Genomic DNA, 24,975 nt, shown 5'->3' with positions numbered 1-24,975 from the left:
CTCTAACTCCCTAACCCCCCCTTCTCAGGATCTCCCCCCCCCGCCCCGGTCACTTACCTTAAACTCCTGTGTTGGAAGCGTGAGGCGTTTGTCTCGGGTGCCGGCGCTTCACTGCTGATCGCCGGCGTCTGACGTCATATGCCGGCGCCCAGCGTAAAGCGCCGGCACCCGAGACAAACGCTTCCAACACAGGAGTTTAAGGTAAGTGACCGGGGCGGGGGGGGGACACCGGACTCATTGGTGAGTCACCAGGACACTCTTTGCGGGCCGGTCCGAGCTATTCAGCGGGCCGGATGTGGCCCGCGGGCCGTGCTTTGCCCAGGTCTGGTCTAGAGATTGATCTATGCTCACGCCCCCTCGTTAACCCATAATTAGTCAACATAGGGAGTGGGTGCAATTAAGACAAACCAAATCAAGGGAGCAGGTGCAATTGATACAAATCAAATCAAAAGCAAATCAAGGGAGCGGGTGCAACTGATACAAATCATGGTACACATGGAAATTCTACACCAAATAATAATTCCAGTACGTATAACAAATGAAAAAAATCAACTTAATAATAATAATATAATGTATAAAGTTTAATAAATATATGCTAGGTCATTTCTATAATTCATGCCCACAGGAAATCTCGTGTCAAGGCATACAATCCAAAAAGCTTCCCTTAGGCGAAGAGCACGGGACCAATCACCTCCCCTTTTAGGGGGGTGAACGCGTTCTATGCCTATTACTTCTAAATTTGTTGTGTTACCATTATGTATTTCACTGAAATGTTTGGATAAACCAGACATGGATCGTAGCGAAGAAAGAGCTGTACCTAAATCATGTATGTGTTCATATATACGTCTTTTAAACTTTCGGGTAGTGCACCCGACATATTGTACATTACATGAAGTACATGTTGCTAAATATATGACATGCGTTGTATCACAATTGATGAAAGTTTTTATAGAGTAGCTAATAGATAATGCTATGATTCCACGTGGACTCAGAATTAAGAAAAAATCTACCACACCCTTGGAAGAGAAATACGCCATACGTTGGGATAATGCATTGTCTGAATGCTCCTTTAAGTTGATGAACATTATAATAGAACGTGAACAAAACAAATTAAAGAAATTGGAGAAGAGTAAAAGTGAAATCAATCTTTCTCTCAGTAAATACGAGGGTGTAACCAGTCTAGTGGAATTACATAACAAAATGAATAAACATCTTGAAAATCTGGAGGAAATTATTACAACAGGTAAAAAAAAACAAATTTAACAGAGATTTAAAGGACTATGCGACTAATTCAGTTTACACATGGCAGAGGAGTTACAGAAGCAAACGACCAAGGTCGATTCTCAAAAAAACCAATCTAGATAGCCCCAGTTCCATCAAAAAATCAGTTAATTTTAGTTCTTCAGATGCCGATACAACTGATTATTGCACAGATGCATCAGAGGATGATACCACTGATCGCAGCCACAAATCCAACACCATGCAGCAATATGACCATCAAGGAGCTGCAAAAAACGAGATTGGCCCTACCAAAAAAAACACAAAAGAAAAAACATACGCAATATCAACAGCTAGAACAAAACGCAGGACGCAAACATAGAAAGTGGTCGAACCAGACGCACTCGATACCAACAGTATCAACACAAATAAATGATTTATCTGTTATCAATTTATCTGCTAACATATTAACGCATGAGCAAGTGGAGGTCTTGAGAAAAGGGTTACATTTTGTTCCGGATCGATCCTTCAACTTATACAATACCCTACAGGATGTTAACCGATTTGTTAGATCGCTGACAATTAAAAAACATTTTTTCACGGAGAATTCTCTGAGTCACATTAACACTGCAGATTCTACTAAAACAATCCAAAGTGAAATTAATATTGTGGGATCTAGTCAACTTCCGTTACATTCTTCATTTGTGGATAATGTGCCATTACTTAGCCTTATAGATCTACAGTCTGATCAATATCCAGAAATGGATTTATTTATTGAAGATACTAAGGACAGATTCAAAACTTCTAATCCATTCTTTTATCCTATAAATTCCCGCACTACGTCGATGGACACATTTCAGTATAAGGATCTAAAGCAATTAGACGCCAGTAGAAAAAACTCAATTAAAAATCTTACCAAATCACAACGTTTGGCGCTTCAGGAGCTTAAAACTAATCCCTATTTGATTATTCGTGGAGCTGACAAAGGAGGAGCCACAGTTATCATGGACAGGGCACTATACAAGCAACTTGTTCTTGATATCTTGCGGGACACATCTACATATAAACCAATATCTCACGACCCTACTGAGCTAATTAAGCAGAAGTTGAAACACATAGTGTCTGAGGGCGTCTCCCTGAATATTCTCTCTACTCAACAACACGAGTTCTTGTGCCCTGATTTTCCGGTTTGCCCTGTTTTTCATGCGCTGCCTAAGATTCACAAAAATGTTTTTCCCCCTCCCCTTCGCCCTATTGTGGCGGGGATAGGGTCAGTACATGAGAGACTGGGCGCATGGATGGATGAAATGCTTCAACCTTTAGTTATTCGTACTATGGGCTATATACGAGATACTAAATCCTTATTAACAGCTATGGATGTTATGCCATGGTCAGATGGCTGTTCATGGATGTCATGTGATGTTGTCTCACTTTATTCTTGCATTCCCCATAAACAGGCTGTGGCTGCAGTTAATTTTCACTTAAAGAAATACAGCACATACAGTACTTTTTTACAATCATATGTTTTGGATGTTCTACGATTTTTGTTAGAACATAATTTCTTCAGGTTTCACAGCAATTTTTATTTTCAAATTACTGGTTGTCCTATGGGTGCAAAATTTTCCCCCACTTTGGCGAATCTCTACATGGCCTACTGGGAGGACAGTCACCTGTATGCGACCACAAATACGTTTACATCTTGGATTAGCTGGTATGGCCGATACATAGATGACCTCCTCTTGGTATGGACAGGGCCATGTTTTGAGGCAGATAATTTTCTACATAATATTAATTCTAATGAATTAAATCTCAAATTTACATTAGAATGGGGTGGTAATACCATTAATTTTCTAGATGTTTGTTTAACCGGTGACGTGGTTGGAGCCAAGGTGGTTACGTCTTTGTTCCGTAAACCCACGTCTGGGAACAGCACATTACATGCTTCCAGTTGCCATCCTCGACATGTAATTCGTAATCTCCCTGTAGGTGAATATATTCGTGCGAAAAGAGCCTCTTCCAATGAATTGAGTTATGACATCACACGTAATGATATTACCAATAGACTCAGAAGAAGAGGTTACTCTAATACCATCTTAAATAGAGCCCAAAATATTGTAAGCTCAAAAAAACGTAGTGATTTATTATTCACCATAGATTCAGATGTTTCATCCCATAAGCCCAAAAAACACGCTAATTATGATCCAAAGCATATTACATTTTCCACTGCATATAGCACTGAGTTCACACACATAAAGGATATTTTAATCAGGCATTTACCGGTGCTTTATGAAAATGATATCCTCAGTGAGATTCTCAGAAATGGTGTTAAAGTAGTAGCGAAAAGAGGCTGTACACTACGTAATCAATTGTCTCCTAGTGACTTTTCAACCAGTGATAATGTACGTAGTTGGTTACATCTTAAAGGATGTTACAAATGCTCTAAACCCAGGTGCAACTTGTGTAGTTACATCAAGAAAACTAATTTGTTTAGGTCACTAAGTAATCGCAAAAGCTACTCTATAAAAACTTTCATCAATTGTGATACAACGCATGTCATATATTTAGCAACATGTACTTCATGTAATGTACAATATGTCGGGTGCACTACCCGAAAGTTTAAAAGACGTATATATGAACACATACATGATTTAGGTACAGCTCTTTCTTCGCTACGATCCATGTCTGGTTTATCCAAACATTTCAGTGAAATACATAATGGTAACACAACAAATTTAGAAGTAATAGGCATAGAACGCGTTCACCCCCCTAAAAGGGGAGGTGATTGGTCCCGTGCTCTTCGCCTAAGGGAAGCTTTTTGGATTTTATGCCTTGACACGAGATTTCCTGTGGGCATGAATTATAGAAATGACCTAGCATATATTTATTAAAGTTTATACATTATATTATTATTATTAAGTTGATTTTTTTCATTTGTTATACGTACTGGAATTATTATTTGGTGTAGAATTTCCATGTGTACCATGATTTGTATCAGTTGCACCCGCTCCCTTGATTTGCTTTTGATTTGATTTGTATCAATTGCACCTGCTCCCTTGAGTTGGTTTGTATTAATTGCACCCACTCCCTATGTTGACTAATTATGGGTTAACGAGGGGGCGTGAGCATAGATCAATCTCTAGACAGTCATTTATATATAAGGTGCAGTAGCAGCAACATACTTTTAAGCCATGATTAAGAACCGTAAGGTTTGAAACGCGTTGGCGTATTTTTTCTCAATCACTTGAGCACATCTCTCTTTTTTTCTCTTTTTTTGTCTATCATGTTTTAACTGGTCTAATTAAATTTTGAATTTTTAACCCTTATTTGCGGAGCTGGATCTTCTATCTAAACACAAAACTGGATCGTTGACGTAGCCAAGAGTCATACACAGGAGACACATAAAATGCAGCAAAGCAGTAGCTCAGTATACAGGACCAGGAACACAATGCTCTAGCAATGAGGCTAGGCTGATGCCTGGTTTATATTAAGCCTTAATTGACCAAACGAGGGGCAGGTGTTTTAAGAGCATTAGGGAACAGCATGGTCCAAGGAGAGGCAGAAGGACATTGCAGTCCAAGATCCACCTGGTGGAGTAGTGGATAGGTGATAAACCCAGAATCCACAGGGTTGCAGGTTTGAATCCCGTTGGTGCCTGACATAACCCCTCCCTTAAAGGCTGGCCTCTGGACAGCCTCTTGTTTCAGAGTTGTTTCTTTTTTGTGTCTGGGCACAAAGGGCCTGCTCAAAAATAGCCTCCGTATGATGGTCCCATTGGAGGCCACCATGAGATCAGGTGATAATTGAAGAGGTTCTGCGTAAGCTGAGGTCACAGGAGTGGATGGATTTTGCTGTATAGCTTTGCTGGGTTTACTGTGGGTTGCAGTGAGGACACCATGTTGTAGAGGGGAAGTCAGAACGGTACCAGTTAGTAGACCATGCTTGACACAGGGTGCATCCTCTACTGGGGATGTATAGGACCCAAGGTCCTGATGAACAGAGGATGAATGGACACAGTCCATACTTGAAGGCGGCTTGGTAATGCAGGTACCTGAGGAGTCCTTCTTGTTGGGGACTAAGAGTGTTCTCCGTGGATCTGATTCCTGTGGAGATATATTCCTCCTTTCAGGGTTAGGCTGAAGATTTTCAGTCAGGATGCACCCTTTGGACATAAAGGACTGGAAAAGAGAGAGAAGATGGGGGCCAAGAATCGGGAAGAAAACTTTATAGTAATGGCTAGTCAGTCCATCCGGACCAGGGGCAAAGTTGTTTTTTAGTTGGCGTGTGGTGACCTGAATTTCCTCCAAATCAATGGGAGCATGAAGGCTAAGTTTCATATCGTCTGTTAGAGTAGGTAAAGAAACAGAATTCAGGTATGCATTGATAGAGTCAATTGTAGGTTGGGGAGTGGAGGTGTCACCAGAGAGATTGTATAGGGAGGAGTAGTAATTAGCAAACTCGCTAGCAATATGGGAAGGGTTTTGTAAAGGCAACCCTTTGGACGATCGAAGGGAGGAGCGGCGCGCCAGGGTTGAAAAATGCCTGAGTTTGTTTGCCAACATAGTGTCAGCCTTGTTCCCTTTAGAGTAGAAACGTTGGCGGATTTTCAACAGCATATGTGCCGTATGCCGAGATTGAATTTCAGCCAATTTGAGCATGTTGGGGGATGGAGTACGTTTGTTAAGGGTCTCTAGGTCATAAAGTTGAAGGAGCAAAGAATCTTTATCGCCCTCCCGGTCCGTTTGTTTTTTAATATGCGAAGCAATACTAATAAAACTACCCCTAATCACTGCTTTATGCGCATTCCATAAGGTTTCAACCGAGCTCACGGAGCCTTGGTTCGCTTGGAAAAACATATCTAAGTGCGAGTGAATTTGTGATATAATGGAGTCGTCGGAAAAGAGAGAGTTATTAAGGCGCCAGGAGCCTTTGCCTTGAAAAGGATGTGTCATTCGTAGCGATAAATGAAGTGGGGCATGATCAGACCAATTAATGACGCCAATAGAGCAGTCCCGGATTACCTGGAGCGTAATCTTGTCAACCAAGATACAATCTATCCTAGTGTAGGAGTTATGTGGTGCAGAAAAGAAAGAATAGTCACGTTCAGAAGGATGGTGAAGGTGCCAGACATCATATAATTGAAACGAGTGTAGAGATGTAGAAAGATTGTTAGCGAGAGACCGCATCTACCTACCATACCTGCCAGTAAGGGCAGAGGAAGTGTCCAAGGGGGGGTTAAGAAAAACGTTAAGATCACCACAAAGGATAAGATGGCCTCTCTTAAGAGAGTCTACTTTGAACAACAATTTCTTAAAAAAGTGGGCTTGTGAGGAGTTCTGTGCATAAAAAGATACCAAGGTATAATCAACAGAGTTAACGACACAATTAAGAATCAGATATCTACCCTGGGGGTCTGCCGTTTTCTTAAGAAGTTGAAAAGAAAGTTGTTTAGAAATAAAAATAGAGACACCCGCTTTGCAAGCTTTTGCCATGGAGTAGAAGTGCCAGGGGAAATCTTTAAAAAAAGTTTTGAGAATTAGACTGTTTAAAATGGGTTTCCTGCACACATAAGATATGAGCATGTTTTTTCTTGGCCTCAGAGTAAAGCAGTCTCCGTTTGTGTGGAGTATTAAGTCAATTAACATTAAGTGATAAAAAGTTAAGGGATGCCATGGTGAGAAAAATTAGAGGGTATTAGAAGGCATGGATTGGAAGGAAAAGAAAAAAAAAAAGGGGGGGGGGGAGATCGGCGTAAGAGAATGGGATCAACGAAGGTAAGAAAATCCGACAACATGGATAAAAGTGAGCCGCGCCCAGACTGGAAATAAATCATACATTATCTTTGCATTCCAGAATAAGTGAATAAGTGAGTTAGAAGCATCAATTTAATAATCAAGGTGTGACACCCAATTTAGACGTCGAAATGTAAGATAAGCGCTCCCAGAGAAAAAAGTAAACTAAAGCAAAACATAAAACTTGAAAGTAATCGCAAAATCGATCGACCCATCTCGCTTAGGGCTGTTAGGAGGGGCGGCAACCCAAACTGTGGGTAGAAATAACACAGAGAGGTAGGGATCATCCCTAAATGAGGCAGGGAGACCTCCAACATGTGTAAGAAAGAAAACAAGAAGAAGAGAGGAAAAAAAGGGAAATGAGCCATAACTTGTGTGGACTTGGACAGGCAGGGAAGAGGAGGGAGAGTACGAAAAAAAAAAAATCATGTATCATGGAGAATAGAGAGAAAAAACATGTTATGAAACGTAAGAGCAGCAGCGGAATAACCCCTAAAAATGTGGTGTGAAAGATGAGCCCGTTAGAGAAATAAGGAGCCACAGAATAGTTCCTCTAGGGCACCAAACGCAAAAAAACAAGTGTACATTATTAAGCGAAATAAAAATAAAAAAATATAAAATGAAAAATGTCCGATCTCACCACTCCGACCCAGAGGGAGTCCACAACAAGTAGGTAAGTTCCCGGTCGCTGTGTCCATGAGAGCAAAGGACCGGTTTTTCGAGAGATCAAAAGTCTTTCTATTCCGGAGACGAGAAAGTCTTGGCGTAGACGAGCAGGAGCAACCTGTGAACAACGAAGAACGGTGCAAGGAGTCCAATGTCACACGCGGGAACAGCATAGGTGAGTGTAGTGGAGAGGTACGAGGTCGTGTCAAGAAGATGAGTGTGATGTAAACGGCAAACAGCGGCAACGGATCCTTCCAGAAGACAAAGTGGAGTTGAAACGAGCCCCTAGAAAGAAAGAAAAAAAAAAATCTTGGAAAAGATGGTGAAAAGTTCTTTTCTTCCCTGTTCTGGTCTCTTATCTTCACAATAGGGCAGAAGGAGACGAAGGAGTTCATGTATGTGTAAGGAGAGCGTTTGGAGTTCACAACTTCCCATTCACGGGCAAGCCTCTTGAGGGGAGAACTGAGGGATTGAAGACGGTCCTGGGTGGAGGCAGCAGTCGGTAGTGTATCAGGGACGCCCCAATCTGAGAGTAGTTGAAGACCGTCTGCCGGTGTTTTGATCGAGTGCGTGTTGCCATCTTTGTTGATAAGGAGACGGGTGGGGAAACCCCATCTGTAGAGGATTTTGTTTGTAGCGTAGCAGTGATGGTGGAAAAAGCTTTACGTTGTTGCAGAGTGTATTGGGAGAGGTCTTGAACAAATTGAAGATCATGGTAACATTCTGGAAGAGTATGTTTGTGCTTTACCTTCTGCATAAATCTATCTTTGACCTCATAGAAATGGATCCGAAGGATGACATCTCTTGGGGGGGAACCTTGCAATGTTTTGGGACGAGGTAGTCTGTGGATACGATCTATCCTGACCTCCTCCGTCAATGGAAGCTCTAGCACAGATCGAAGCAACGTGGTGACATAGGTAAGTAGATCTTCCGAAGCAAAGTCCTCAGAAATGCCGCGGATACGTAAGTTGTTACGCCTCGAGCGATCCTCCAAATCGCTAAGTTTCAAGCGAAGGGAATCCACCTCAGCTTGCAGGGAGTTACATGAGTCCACCACAGTGTTGTGTGCCGATGTAAATTCCTCCATCATGTCTTCAAGATGCGTAGTACGGCCCCCAAGCTCATGGAGGTCGTTTTGTATCTCAGAAAGCGCGTCCGGCATATCGTGTTTGAATTTCTGTCTCATGTCGCCGAGAAGCAGTTTCATGGCAGTGATGGTAAGGTTTTGATTGTTAGGGTCCTCTGCAGAGGGTGAAGGAGAGTGCGAAGCAGGGCCAACATCAAGGCCTTGGGAGGCGTCAGAGTCTTCATCCCGCAAAGCGCGGGAAGACGTCTTCCTTCTCGATTTCGATTCGAAAAAAGGTTTCGTGAAGATCGTATTTTGTGAAGATGATTTTGTCTTGCCTGTAGACATTGCTGAGATGTTGAGTGATGAAAAATCACAAGTTAGGATGTGAAATGGTTGTATAAAAATTAGTTGTTTGAGAATGTTGGAGGAGCTCCACCACCATGCGTCTTACTCCATTGCCGGCCAAGCCACGCCCCTCACATTACATTAATTTATAAAGCGCTGGCAGATTCTGCAGCGTTGTTAGTCAGAAGAACAATTTAGAAACACATACAATAACTAACTGGTGGAAAGGAGAAGAGGGCCCTGCTCTTGCGAGTTTACAATCTAGTGGGTGGTTGAGGGGGAAGTGAGACAATAGGAGAGGACTGCTTGGATGGGGATGAGTTGATCTGCTTCTGATGTGTTGAAGCTGTTGATTATTCAGATGGCTTGATTATGATGATGGTAGGGAGTACTAGGAAAGAATTTTGTTCGCTTCCCTGAACAGGTGGGTTTTCAGAGAGGTTTTGAAAGATGCGTACGATGCAGAAAGTCTGAGGGAACGGGGGAAGGAATTCCCTAAGAGGGGTGCTGCAAGGGTGAAATCCTGAATATGGGAGTGGGAAGAGGTAACAACAGTAGAAGATAGCCGTAGGTCGAACCCGGCTTAAAACCACTCAAGGGAGCCGGAGGTCTGTTAAAGACCTCCGATACCGCTCCCTTGCGATCCGCGCGGCAACAGCTGCTGTGCGCCGGGATTTGTTGTCAGATCCCGGCGCACAACACTGAACCCGCGCCCACTGCCGTCCGTGCCCTCTGACCCGGAAGAAGACAGAAGAACTGAAGAAGAGGAGCGAAGAGGAGGAAAAGAAGCTGTAAGGAGAAAAGAGGAAAGGTAGGAAAGCATTCAGTGAGTGAGAGTTGATTGGTATGTGTGTGGATTGGTATGTGTGGATTAGTATATGTGTGGATTGGTATGGGTGTGGATTGGTATATGTGTGGATTGGTATGTGTGTGGATTGGTATATGTGTGGATTGGTATATGTGTGGATTGGTGTGTGTGTGGATTGGTATGCGTGTGGATTGGTATGCGTGTGGATTGGTATGCGTGTGGATTGGTATGCGTGTGGATTGGTAAGTGTGTGAGAGTGATGGGTGTTATGCTGTACCATTTCCAATGTATTTTTCATTATATGAAATTATATCATATTATGCTCTAGTACATCATAACTCCCATCACTCTATACTGTTCCATACAGTCCCATGTGCACAGAACATTGGAAGGCACCACAAGAGGAACAGAGGAACAGAGGAAAAGACATCTGACGTTTAAGGGTTAAAAAACCCCCTCAAAAGTGTAAGTGCATTTTGGTATTTGCGTGTTACAAACAGTGCATGATAATACACCATTGGGGTCCCTATTTTGTCTCTCTGCTCTTTTACATATACCCACTACATATGCATCTGGAAGACAGGATGGTCTATTAAAACCTGAATACAAGTGAACACTGTAAGTGCATCATATAGACTTACAGCGACAGCTCTTGTGTTGAATATTACACAATTATATTTTTTCTTGTTTTTTCTTTCATTTTAATACCGGTATACACGAGCGCCCCATAGTGTTATTTTGTCCTCATTTTGAAACACCTGGAGAGTGTTTTTTTACGGGTTGCAGCTGAGTATCCGGGAATCATACATCATAAAGGGAAGTATTCTTTATTGTTTTTTTCTCTGTATACCCATTCCACACTGGTTTTCATCACCTTTGCTTTTCACTGTTCCATACAGTGGCAGAGCTGGGAGACAGAGGCCTTGCACCCCCACCGCAGGACTCCTGAAAGGTAAGTGAACTTCAAAGTGGGAGTGAGACGGGGGTATAGGGGGTAGATAGGGAGAAGGGAGTGAGAAGGGGTAGGTAGGACAAAAGGGAGTGAGAAGGGGTAGATAGGGCAATCATACTCCTATCATGCCAAGTCTGCGAGTACATCCTGGAATCTGGGTATGCCTGGGCATGATAGAAATGTGATTGCTGTTAACAATATATATATATATATAACAATATTAATATTGTTATTTAATTGTTTTGTCCTATTTTTGTGTGTTACTTACTTGAAATAAAAGTGTTAGATTTTTTTTATGGTGTGGGGGGGCCCATATTCGGTTTCGGACAGGTAAATGCTGCATTTTCGGTTTCACTCCAGAATTCCTTTCGGTGCATCCCTACTACTAATGAAGTGGTAGGCCTACACCACATCAATCTTTGGCTTAGTATATAGTGATAGGAGTTATGCTGCACTATTGTCAATGTCTGACTAAATGTATAGTGATAGGGATTACGCTGTACCACCGTCAATGTGTGCCTCAGTATATAGTGATAGGTGTTATGTTGTACCACCGTCATTGTCTGCCTCAGTATATAGTGGTAGGTGTTATGCTGTACAACCGTCAATGTCTGCCTCAGTATATAGTGATAGGTGTTATGCTGTACCACCGTCAATTTCTGCCTCAGTATATAGTGATAAGTGTTATGCTGTACCACCGTCAATGTCTGTTTCAGTATATAATGATAACAGTAAGTGTTATCATTATATACTGAAACAGACATTTTATAATGATAACAGTAAGTGTTATGCTGTACCACCTTCAGTGTCTGCGCCGGTATATAACGGTAGGAGCTATGCAGTTTTAAAGTGTGTGTGGGGGGGGTGCCACATACAGGATCCGCCCCAGGTGCCAAATACTCTAGGTAAGCCCCTGCCTCAGACTAGGAAGCAATCCCGCCACTTGCCACTAATGTCACAGAGCTGGATGGTCCGACCGACTACCTCAGCTGACTTGTGCTCCCTTACACACACATATACACATACACATATATACCCACGCATATACATATACACACACACATATACACGTTTGAGGTTATTGCTGCCCAAAGAGGTTCGCCCAGTTATTAAATTTAATGGTTAGGGTTGCAACGGTTATTTTCATAATCAAGTAGTTGGCTGATTAATCGGATAAAAAAACAATATGCAAATGTGCATGTGCATCCCACACAACCTCTAGAAGTGCCTTATACCTCCCTATATGCTACTGTGCCCCCAGATATGCCACTCCGTCCCCGATATGCCTCATACCCACTGATATGCTACTCCACTCTCCAGATATGCCTTATACCTCCCTATATGCTACTGTGCCCCCAGATATGCCACTCCGTCCCCCTGATATGCCTTATACCCACTGATATGCTACTCCACTCCCCAGATATGCCTTATACCTCCCTTTATGCCGCTGTGCTCTAGCGGGATCAGTTGGTGGACGTCTGCGCAATGCGTGTACACAAGCCTCTGCTGCTGGGCGGTACTTCCGCAGGGGCTTCTATGACTGAGCACAGGAAAGTCATGTGACGCCGGTGCTCCATCACAGAAGCCCCAGCGGAGCCGCAATCGTTCACCGGCTCCCAGGGAGGAGGATCCTCTGCAGCGTTGCAAGGGATCTGGATCCTCTTCTCTGGCAGACAACATCCTCTACTGTCCTCCCCTTCCACTGGGGCTTCTATGATGGAGCACCGGCGTCACATGACCTTCCGGTGGTCAGTCATAGAAGCTCCAGCGAAAGTGCCTTGTCTACGCACATCTGGCAGATGTCCACCGACTGCCAGAGAGGAGGATCCAGGTCCCTTGCAGCTCAGCGGGGGATCTGGATCTTAGTGTTACAGTCTGACCTCTATTTTTCAGAGCATTTGAAAAACCCTCATTGTATATTCATTAAAATCGATAATGAAAATAGTTGACAACGGTTTTCATTATCGTTTATATTGATCAGTTGTTGCAGCGCTAGTGTTATTAACTTAAACACTGTGTTTGTCTATACTTGTGAGTTAGATGTAGATCAGATTACATTTTATGAACAATTAATGCAGATAATTTCAAAGGGTACACTTTGACATGTAATCAAAAGGAATTAAGAGCTACATTACCTGGTTTCAGAAGATGTGGGTGAGTAGCAGGACTAGGTTGGCCAAGGTATTGTTTTGGGAAGTTCAATAGGTCAGGCTTCATTGAGAATTTCCGTATTAAAAAGGAAGTGCAAGCTAAATTGGGGAATATAGCAAGATATTAGAAGACTGTAAGAATCAGTTTTAAATAGAGAACGATTATGGCAAATTAATCTTAAAATAAAAAAAAAATAAAAAAAACTTTAAATGTATTTCGAAAATCTACAAAATTATTACACCAATTAAAAACTTGAAAATAAAGTAGCTGCTACCAACCTTTGTCAAACTGATAGTAATAGTAATTTTTTGGCATATTTTTTCCACACACATTTTACTTCATATATGAATTTATAGTGTTCTCATTTCTTGAGTACAGGAATATCACCCATGCTTGGGTTTGTTGGGTTGTTAGGAGGGTAAAAGGCCACATTTGGGAGATTATTTTGGGAATTATTTGGGGATTTCAACATCTGGTTAGCCTGTGCCCATATCATATTCTTGGGACATCTCGGAAGCCAGACAATACAATTTACTAGACATCTCATGGACATCTAAAATGCCATTATTTTAACTCTTTCCATGCAAGAATTTTATGAAGATATAGTGCTATTTTCTTATTAATTTATTTAAAAAAATTGGAATTGGATGGTTACGCTGATGGTGACATCAATGGGTAATTATTTTTACATGTTACCAATTTATCGATTATTTTAACCATTATTTTTTTTAATTACAATTTTCTATTTACATTGTGATTAGTAAGATAGGCTCCATTGACTTGCATGGTTGAATGCGGTACCTGTGTTTAACTTGCAGGAGATCCTCCATGTAAGTCAAATTGTTATGTCCCGTTTATCCACTGTACAGTGCTGCAAAATATGATGAGGCTATATCTGGCGGGAGCATGCATGTAGATTGACAGCATGCATCGTTCTCTCTAGAATGACCTGGTTGAAGACCTTCCCTGGCCCTGGAGTGTGAACTCTCTGTAATTAGCATAGTTGCTGAGGTCCCCTTTCTTGGGTATCTTGATGAGGTATGTGTCCTTCCATTCTAATGGAATCTTATTCTTAAAGCATCTACACAGAAGCATTTAGGTTTGCTTGTAGGGCCTCTGCTGGAATGTCGTCAGGTCCAGCCACCTTCCCGTTCTTCATCAGGGTGATGGCTTATGGATTGGGAGGTCCTTGTTAGATGGGTCGATGTCTGGTGGATCAGTTAATGGTTGGATGCCACATCTGCCCCTCTTCTAACTCCAACTTCTTACAGGTGTCTTCTGACCTTATTGCTAATGCAGACAAAGGCAATCTTCGGTTGAGCTGTCTTGTGCTATGCAGGTACTCCCTGTGTGTGGGGTGCTTCACTCTCATCAGTCCTTTCTGTCCAGTTTGCATCCATCTTGTCTTGCTAATGCCTAGTAGGGTCAGGTTGTTGCTGCTCATCTTTGCTGCAACCGGTGCCATCTTTCCTGATTCATACATGTGCTTGCATTGTATGTGCAGATGTCGAACCTCCTGGTTGAAAGAAGGGTTTTCAGCTTAGTGGCGTTTTTTGGTGCTTTCACTACCCAGCATCATGCCTTCTTCTTTCTGGTTAGAAGTCTCTGTTATGGATGTTCTGTAGCAAGCTGATTTTTTACAGGACGGGGTTGCTAGCCTGCATGCTTTATCCTGAATTGGGACCGACAGTTTGCCCCAAAGAACCTTCTTGTTGGAGTGTACAAGAGACAACATTTTAACCATTAGGTTATACTGAAGTTGTTTTAGGTTTAATGCACCCTTAGAGATGCTGCTCAAACTGTTATTTTGCTTTTTTATATTATAGTGATAATTAAATATGCAGCGGTTTGTTTGTTTTTTTAGGACACCTTACTCTAAGAACACACTTGCAACATTAGTGCTAAACTGGGGGACGGTGATGTAGCAGAAACAAACAATGGGAAAAAATAATTTTGGGCTATTTTGACAATTTTGTCTACCCCGAAAAGAATAAGGTGCACCTTCCTTGTTCAACAGTAAAAGTTAAAACCTTTGCACCTACTACTAGGGCAGGGGTGTCCAAGTTTTTTTCTGCAGTGGGCCACTTCATCAGAAATATATGAATGCATAGGCAACTCTAATTTTTCACCGTGAGAAAATATGGCCTTTTAGGTTTATAATGCATATTAATACAGGATTAATTTGGCGATAATGAAAAAAAGCAGTGGAAAAGTTTTTGGGTTTTTTTAATCAACTTTTATATGTCATTCTAGCAATACTAAATTACTAAAACAGTAAAACAAAGTCAGTCCACAAACCATTTAAAACAAGTTTAGCCAAGGCTGGAGCACACTGTGGATACAAGCTGGATTTAAGATGGCTGACGCACACTGGAGGCAGGGCCGGATTAAGAGCGTGATGCCTGGTGTTGAGGATTTTGGTGGCCATTTTATGGAAATAAATAAAACAGACAGAAACTTAGCTTATCGGCATCAATGTATATTGCATAAAGATGACATCAGTGCTCGGCCGATAATACAAGATAGAATCTTATGTGATGGGACTGGGAGTAATCCGTACACTAAAAAAAGTAATCCTACACGGGATGCCTGAAGCCTGTTTTCAGCGGGTGTTGCTAAATACAGATCAAGAGGTGTTTCTGTACTTGTTTTATTTGATTTATCTAAATTCCAAGTCTGAAAATGTAAATGTGGATGTAGGGCTGCAACTAACGATTATTTTAATAATCGATTAGTTGGCCGATTATTTTTTCGATTAATCGGATAAAAAAAAACAATATGCAAATTTTTTGTTTATTTAAAATAATTTAATGAACTGGATGTTAAAAAACAACTTAAAATTTACATTAACATTCTTATTTTGTTATGATGTAATAAAAAAACAATATTTTCAAAGTACAAAAACCCAAACACAATATTTATGAAACAAAATAACCCCAAACATTCTGAAAAGAGGTGGACTATTACTGTTCAAGAAACTTTGCCCCAGCCCTGGTACTTTGCACCCAGCACTTTGCACCCAGCACTTTGCACCCAGCCCTGGCACTTTGCACCCAGCACTTTGCCCCACCCCTGGCACTTTGCACCCAGCACTTTGCACCCGGCACTTTGCCCCACCCCTGGCACTTTGCACCCAGCACTTTGCACCCGGCACTTTGCACCCAGCCCTGGCACTTTGCACCCAGCACTCAGCCCCAGCCCTGGCACTTTGCACCCAGCACTTTGCACTCAGCACTTTGCACCCAGCCCTGGCACTTTGCACCCAGAACTTTGCACCCAGCCCTGGCACTTTGCACCCAGCCCTGGCACTTTGCACCCAGCACTTTGCACTGTGCCCCTGCACCCAGTCTCCAACTCTGCCCTGCACCCAGCCCTGCCCCCACACTCACACCCTGCACCCACTCTGCCCTGCAACCACACTCACACCCTGCCCTGCATCCACACCCCCACTCTGCCCTGCACCCAGTCTCCTGCCCTGCACCCACACTCACACCCTGCCCTGCATCCCCACCCCCACTCTGCCCTGCACTCAGTCTCCTACCCTGGCCTGCCCCCCCACCCCCACTCTGCCCTGCATCCCCTGAAACCCCACCCCCACCCCCGCGAACCGCTCTGTGCGAACGGAGCCACTCGCACAGAGCGAACCGCTCTGTGCGAACGGAGCCACTCGCACAGAGCGAACCGCTCTGTGCGAACGGAGCCACTCGCACAGAGCGATTCGCACAGACATAAAGAATACTTACCTCCGGAACGCGTCACATCCGTCACGCAGTGCAGCGCGTGTAGCGGAAGCAGGGAACGCTCGCTGAGGTAAGTAAAAGGAGCCAACAACGAATCGATCACTCGATTAATCGATAACGGAAATCGTCGACAACGATTTCCGTTATCGATTATTGATTTTATCGATTCGTTGTTTCAGCCCTATGTGGATGTTTAAGTTTTGACCCTGTAATGTTCAAAAAACAACATGTCCTACCCATTGTAACACTGGAAGGACCAGTGAAGCAGGAATTTAGATGACAGTATAGGCCCAGTCAGGTGTTAACACTATAAACTCCATAAGGGATATGTCAAAAAAAAAATCATTGAGGACCAGTGACGTATCACCTATGTCATGCATTCTATGCTGTGCAGGCTGGGATCGTGGGAGGAGGGCTATGGCTGACCACTCAGTGACTTGAGCAACCAGTCAGTCCTTTAAAAAATTTTTTTTAAAAAGAGCAGACCAAGGTAGACACAGAGGGATAAGCTCTAGCACCCAAGGGCAATCTGCAACCATCAAAGCCCAAGTTTTACAAATTACACCATTCAACCTACCCGATTCTTACCATCTATCGGTAGAGTTTCAGGAGATTAGAAAATTGAGCTGGTATTTTCACCAAGGCACCCAGGAGTCCACTTGCATGGATGCGGCCTAGCAGTGCATGTGCCATTTGACACTGGTACGGCACTTTGATTTCATCACAAACAAGTTGGAGCACAATCACCTTGCTGCACCTCCCAGCAAAGCAACCAATGCCACCTTGTTTCACTGTGACCCTTGGTGCCAGGAGGCTAATTGGAGAGAATGTGGCTGCTTCAATCGCACCCTTTACTTGACATTTCAATAAAAAGCACGATAAATGTACATTGTCTGCTATTGATTTTTTACGAAAAGGGTAATTCTTTTCCCCTTTCTTCTGTATCTCACATATGGATAGATTATTATTATACTTTATTTATAAAGCGCCGACAGATTCCGCAGCACTGTACAAGATGAATATTTTTTTACAGATAACGACAAGTACAGTACAGCAATTGACATACAGATACAAGAGGAATGGAGGGCCCTGTTCCCGTAGAAACTAACAATCTAGATTGCACCATATGGATACAGGAAATGGTGAAACTATTTGAATTTATTTTTTCTCTGGTAATGTCTCCTGTTACCCGACAGTGTGAAGTGCAGGGAGACTATCCAAATATAGCCTTTTTTATTATGATGTAATAACTCTAGGAGTCACACTCACCCCCTTTAGCTGACATCCTGATCTTAACTGCTATGTTATTTCTGGGCTCCATCCCCTGACTTGGGACGCTGGACTTCTGATTATGTCCATGACTGGGGCATGGCTTGGCCATTGACTGAGAAGGCAGCATAGTGAGAGAGCTCTGTGAGGATTTGGGCTTTTTTTCATTAAAAAAAAACAGCATTCAATTGTCGAATCAAACCAGATTTGAAGACGTAAAAGCAGAAATTTCCAGCAAAAACGTTGGGTAATTCGAAACCTATTTAGAAGCCTGCGGTCGAAGAAACTGAATTCCCACGTAAGAAACAGCCTAAGACTGATGAGGAGTGGGAGAAGTCCAGTATGGCTATAACAGATCCTCAATTAAGCTGCTTATGGATCTCAGGGATGGAAATCGCGATGACCTGATGAAAGAGATTTTGGTTATTAAAAAGCATATAAACGAACTGGACATTTGAGCGGACTGTACCGAACAGGCTCTTGGACTACAGAAGAATGCCCATTCTGAGCTGGAGAAGCGTGTAGATCTGCTTGGGCACCAACTAAAGTTAAGTAACCTGAAAATTGCTGACCTAGAAGATCATAGTAGTTGCAATAATATAAGAATCAGAAATATACCAGAATCTATACAAAATCAGGATCTCGGCGGTTATGTTAAACCAGAGATTTTGATTGACTGAACCGAGTCAAACCGAGCTCCTAAGGAGGCTGCAAGGGATACTATAACAAGATTACATTTCTTCCATGTTAAAGATGAGTTCCTGAATGCTGTGAGAGGGAAATGATTTTTGAAAAATATTTTCACCAAGACACTATGTGCCTAAGGGACAGAGATTTGATCGCAGTCAGAATACCAGGATTGCAGAAGCTGCAGCTTTAATGGATGAGGAAGCCATTATTACAGAATAATTGGTTGCATTTACCGAAATGCAAGATATTATATGCTAAACCTTTTTATATGGGTTTCTTGGTTTTTTTTCTCCCATATACATATAGACATAGTTTTCTATTTTCTTTTTTCTAATTGTGTCCCAGCAAGTTATTTTATTTATTTATTTTTTCTCTTTAGTCCCTTTTTTCTTTTTATATAGATAACATTGCAGTTGATGGCACAGATTTAAAATCACTGGAATACTTTGTTAAATAAACATTACGGTATCTTTGCAGAAGCATTGAAATCTTTGTTATGGGACATTTCTGCGGGGGTACCACCTAGAGACTTTTTTAAAACTATTTATATATTTTTGCGGTCTTTATAAATGACTTGATTAGAACTAGCTATTTGTTAATATAATGTTTATTTTTATTATTATTATTTCTATTTTTTCCTCCTTATGTTCTCGTTAGTCCATTCGCCTGCTATATTGCAGTCTTAGTGATAGTATTTCCATATTTTGTAGTGTTTAATTCATAATATAGCATATTGCTGGTTTATAGATTAATAATTTGTGTTTTTCTGAATCTGGACTGTTTAATTGCCATGCCTGTGGTAAACCCTTTATTTCCTCATTGAGATCCTTCCATTGAACTCAGTGATTGGGTAAACAACCGGATCTACTTTGTTATTTAACCCCTTAATGACAATTTCCGGTTCTGGCACGGCACGGAAAAACAAGTCGATTATGACAAATGACGTGCCAGAACCGGCACGCCTTTAAACGGGTGCAGAAAGCGATCTACGTTCGCTTTCTGCACCCAAACGGCGTTGCTGTAATGCCTCGACCTCGAGGCATTCAGCAACGCCACGATCGGCACCAGGGGCCATATCTGGCCCCTCCCCGGGGCGTCAACAACCACCATACATTAAACGCCCGTTTTAAAAGCGTTTAGGAAGCGATCAACGATCACCTCCTAAACTTAAAAGGTGTTGCTGGAATGCCTCGATCAGGAGGCATCCAGCGACACCAAACACTTACCTTTGGATGGACTGTGACCGCTCCGGAGAGCGGTCACAGCCGCAGCTGCCGGTGATCTTCGCCATCTGCAAGTCAATGGAGCCCAGCTTTCTAATCACAGTGTGATTAGTAAAAATAAATTAAAAAATAAAATAAAATTTATAATAATTAGAATTATATATTATATCAGTAAAAATAATTTCCCACTGATGTCACTATCAGGGGAACCTTCAAGTTGAAAAAAAATGTTACATTTTATTTAAAAAAAGGCAAAAAAAATAAAATATATATATAAAAAATATATTTTTGTGAGCAAGTCCTAAAATTAGCACATTAGCTTAAAACAATTCTCGCATGGAAAGAGTTAAAATACTGGCATATTAAATGCCCATGGGGTGTCTACTTTTAAAAAATGTATGATTTGATGGGGTAAATTGAATTGGCCGGGTTCAACAATGTCCCAAATAACACGGGGGGAAGGATGGCCACACATCTAATTTCCAATTAGAAAAATGCACACGTACCAAATGTGGCCTTTTAGTTCCCCCAAAAAATGACAAACCCATGCATGTGGGGTATCACTGTACTCAGGAGATGTTGCTGAACACATATTGGGGTGTCATGTGACAGCGGCATAAACCAGGAGCTGTAAATTCATACATAAAGTAGGTGTGCGGGGGAAAAATACACACAAAAAAATACTACTGCAAACTTTTAAAAAATTCTGGTGGTAAAATGTGTGCATGCAAAGAGTTAAAATACCAGCATTTAAAATACCCTGGGGTGTCTAGTTTTCAAAAATATATGGCTTTATTGGCCACACTGAAATGGCCCGGCTCAAAGATGTAGTGAAAGATGTGATAGTGACATATACCAGAACCTTTTAATTCATACCTGAAGTAAAATGTGTGTGGAAAAACAAATGCAAAAAAATGACTACCACAAAGTTTGACAAAGGCTGGTGGTAGATATGGTGCATGGAAAGAGTTAAAATACTAGCATTTGAAATACCCTGGGGTGTCTAGTTTTCAAAAATATATGGCTTTATTGGGCACACTGAAATGGCCCGGCTCAAAGATGTACCAAATAGGGCATGGGCAGTGGATCCCCAAATGCCAAAGTTCAACATTGAAAAATGCGCATGCCCCAAATGTGGCCCTTTTGCCCCCAAACAGCCAGGCAAAATCATTCATGTGAGGTATCGCTGTACTCAGGAGATGTTCCTAAACACATATTGGGGTGTTTTATGATAGTGACATATACCAGAACCTGTTTATTCATACCTAAAGTAAAATGTGTGTGAAAAAACAAATGCAAAAAAAATTACTACCATAAAGTTTGACAAAGGCTGATGGTAGAATTAGTGCTTGAAAAGGGTTAAAATACTAGCACTTGGAATACCCTGGGCTGTCTAGTTTTCAAAAATATATGACTTGATGGGGTAAATTGCATTGGCCGGCTTCAAAGATACCCGAAATGGCACATGGGGGGAAGAATTACCAGATTTGGAAAAAATGGCTTTGAAATAGCAAAACGCTACCTGTACTTTTTGCCCCATAATGTGTAGAAAAAAGCAAAAAAACATAAAAACATTGGGTATTTCTAAACTCAGGACAAATAGTAGAACCTATTTAGCAGGTTTTTTCATTACCTTTTATAGATGAGTAAAAGATTTTTCAACTAAAAGTTAGAAACAGTCATTTTTTTCTAAATTTTTCACCATATTTTATACTTTTTTTAATAGTAAATAATATGATACAATCAAAACAATGTCATCTAAAGAAAGCCCTTCTTGTCCTGAAAAAAACAACATATAATGTGTGTGGGTTCAGTAAACGGGAAAGAAGAAAATTACAGCTAAACACGAGCAGCGCAGAAATGTTAAAACGGCCATTGTCACGAAGGGTACAAAAAGTAAAATCAGCCTTTGTCACGAAGGGGTTAAACAAAAGTGTAACTCATGGCTCTTGGAGTTTTGTTTTTTTTTTTGATAGGGAAGAAAAGGAGGGACTAAATAAGAGGGAGGAGCAGGAAGGGATAAATGTCAGGTAACACAGAAAAAAAAAAAAATTACAGCATACATCAAAGCCACACAATGGAACACAAATAACAAAAACACACATGGTTACAGCATGGTGAAGCAAACAAATGAAGGCACAACATTCCCATAGAATCCAAGATGTTAATATGCAAGGGCCCGTGACGAAGGATCAGCCACAAAAATAGACCAATAAAACCACGTCCTCCCATGCCTTTTTTCGTGACCCGCTTCTCCAGCCACCAACTCCTCAAGAAACTGCGGTGAGGGCTTACCCCAGTGCAGGAGGATCAGAGCCTTAGCTTCATTTACCAAATGCCTGACCACCCATTTCTTATAGACAGCCACCGAAACGGAGGTGTGATGCAACAGATAACTAAAAGGACTGAACGGTGGCGGGTAGTCGGCAAAACGAGGAAGGATCGCATGGATCTCCCTCCAGAACGGGACAATAAAGGGAGAATCGCACCAAATATGCAGAACTGAAGCCCCCGGCAACATACATCTGGACGGTCGGGGAACATGAGCATGGGAGACAAAGGACACCCTGCCTAGTCCCATTTGTCATAGTGAACGAATCCTGGTCGATGGTTTAGAATACAGATGGTTTAGAATACAGAGCAGAGGCCCACCCAAACATATGGGGACCAAACCCCCTAAAGTACCGCGAGCATAAACGTCCAATCAAGCTGATCAAACGCCTTCTCAGCGTTGGTGGAAAGGAAAACAGCCTTGGAACCTGAGTGTTTCACCAAATGAATAAGACTGACGGCACGGATAGTGCCATCCCTACATTCCCTACCTGGCACAAAGCCTAATTGGTCTGGATGGACCAAGTCTGGAAGGAACTTGCCTATGCGTAATTCAAGAATCTTGGAGAACAACTTGAGGTCAACGTTCAACAAAGAGATAGGCCTATAACTGCCACAAAGCCCCGAGTCCCTCCCCTCCTTGGGAATTACTGAAATCATAGCAGCTAGGGTATGAGGGTGGGAGGAGTCTCCCTCCAGAATGGAGTTGAAAACATTGATTAGGCGAGTCCCCAGAATATTGAAAAACTTTTTATAGTACCCCAAAGACAAACCGGCCCTGGGGATCTCCCCGTTTTAGAGAGCTTCAAAGCCACCTCTAATTCCCTGAGGGAAATCGAGTCAAGTGCGTCGACAAGTAGTGGGCAATGTTTAACTTATGGGCATTCACATGAGTAGGGCGGGCCTGCATAGGGGAGCGGTTATAAAGGTTTGAGTAGAAAGTAACAAATTCCTTCCTGTCGCTATATTCGACAGGAGATGACGCATAACTCCCCCCCCCCCAGAACAACAAATCTTGGGTATGTATGATTGCCACTCCTCTTACGCAAAGCTCTAGCCAAGAACCTGTTTTTTTACCATGCTCATGGAACATGGCTTTAAATTTGGTGTAGTGCCTCTGGGCCTGATCATGGAGAATAGGAGCAAGCTCGCAACGGAGAACGGTCAGTCAGGTAAAGTCATCGCCTTGTAACGAAACCTTATGGATCCTCTCCAAAGCCTCTATCTGTGCATACAGGTCACTCAGCCTCCGGCCATTAACAGAAAAAAAAAACAACCCCATCCCCCCCAAACCAAGCAGGAGCATGCAGAGCCCACCGCCCAACAAGCCAATTCGATCCACAGCCCACGGACATCGTTCGTAGGCACACCAATGAGGCTCACCAATCTCTCCATAACCCGGTGGACCCCCAAACAAAGTGCAATGCCGCTGTGGCATGGATCACATATCTAACTTAAAAAACAGCAGAAAACCCCCTTCCCCCCCAAGACAACCCAAACACACCCCCCTCCCGACCTAGACTCCCTAAAGAAAAAAACAGAATTATATGTCACCTGCCAGGCATAACATAAATTGGAAGATCCCCACCCTACCTCCCAGGAACCCCCAGCCACTACAGCACCCCAAAGCCACCCAGACGCAACCCCACCCAAATGTGGGACTGAGGTCCCATTTCCACAGCTCCGAAGTGCATAAGGCTCTGCGCGCCTGGAGGGTAAGATCTGACAGATCCTGGAAGAGGTTGATGACATGACCCTCGAAATTCCAGGATCCCACTTCTCTCGCACGACGCATGATCCGTTCCTTGACCTGGTAGTCCATCACGCAGCAAATCACATCCGGGAGGGGGAGACATCGGGGCTCCTCTTGGCCATAGAGCCCTATCTAAGTAGAGCACTGCATCCAGCGGACGCCCCAGGATGTCATTAAAGTGCCTCACCACAAGGCCCCAAACATCCTCCAACACCTGAGGGTCCGCTTCCGGAAGGCCATATATTGTGCTAAAGGCCCCTGTTGTCAAGTTCCGGCAACGATAGTCCGCCAGGTAACGCGAATACTCCACTCTAACAAGATCCGACTTGAGGCCCGCAATGGCGTCCGACACCATTCGGAGATCAAGTTGCTGAAATCCTCCCTCCAAGGAGCAGATGAGAAGATCCGAAGCGCCTCCGCCGAGCAGGTAGGTGTTTCAGAAGCTCATGGCGGGCGATCAGGGCCCTGAGAGGAAGCCGCGTGGTCCTCAGCAGCTTGGGATGTCAGCACCGCAGGGGTGCAAAAGTATTCTCGAAGAGAAGTCGCCGAGGTAGGAGCAATGTCCCCAGATGTCGACTGGGTCGAGGATTGCCTTTTGGTGCGTCCCATATCGGGGGAAAATAGCTGATTTTAGTGAAAAAAGCTGAGTTGCCGGAGGAGCTCTAGCCTCAGGCGTCCATATCCAATCCAATGGAGCATCAGCATTGAAAGAGTTAAAAAAAACTGCTGCAGAATCAATCAAAAGTGGGCTGCTGATGATCAGATCACTCCTGGCCAATAGGAGTGATCTGATCATTATGGCAGCTCCTGGATGACCCTGCCCAAAATGACAGAGTAGTCATCTAGTGTAATTATGGAAAAAAACCAAAAATTTATAAAAATACATATTTATTACCTGAACACTTGTCAGTGACATTTTAAGTCACTGATTATTGATCAGTCTCCCTGATCGATGTCAGTGGCCTAAACTT

At 42.6% G+C, this 24,975-nt stretch overlaps 1 protein-coding gene across 1 annotated transcript in view; it reads right to left on the bottom strand.

Annotated features, from left to right (window-relative positions):
- The window catches only part of LOC149275465 (xaa-Pro aminopeptidase 3-like), a 166,753-nt gene extending 142,394 nt beyond the window's left edge, over positions 1–24,359 (bottom strand). The window contains exons 1-4 of the mRNA XM_089504704.1: positions 24,192–24,359; positions 23,901–24,061; positions 22,216–22,445; positions 12,983–13,096 (exon numbers count right to left, since the gene is read on the bottom strand). Coding sequence (XP_089360830.1) covers positions 12,983–13,096; positions 22,216–22,445; positions 23,901–24,061; positions 24,192–24,359 — 673 coding nt within the window. The remainder of the gene's footprint in view (positions 1–12,982; positions 13,097–22,215; positions 22,446–23,900; positions 24,062–24,191) is intronic.
- Between the last annotated feature and the right edge of the window lie 616 nt (positions 24,360–24,975).

This window comes from Sceloporus occidentalis, unplaced genomic scaffold (assembly GCF_023333645.1).
Source record: "Sceloporus occidentalis isolate IW3139 unplaced genomic scaffold, rSceOcc1.0.p SCAF_285, whole genome shotgun sequence".
NCBI classification, from domain to species: domain Eukaryota; kingdom Metazoa; phylum Chordata; class Lepidosauria; order Squamata; family Phrynosomatidae; genus Sceloporus; species Sceloporus occidentalis.
This window is presented reverse-complemented; position numbering and strand designations above follow the sequence as displayed.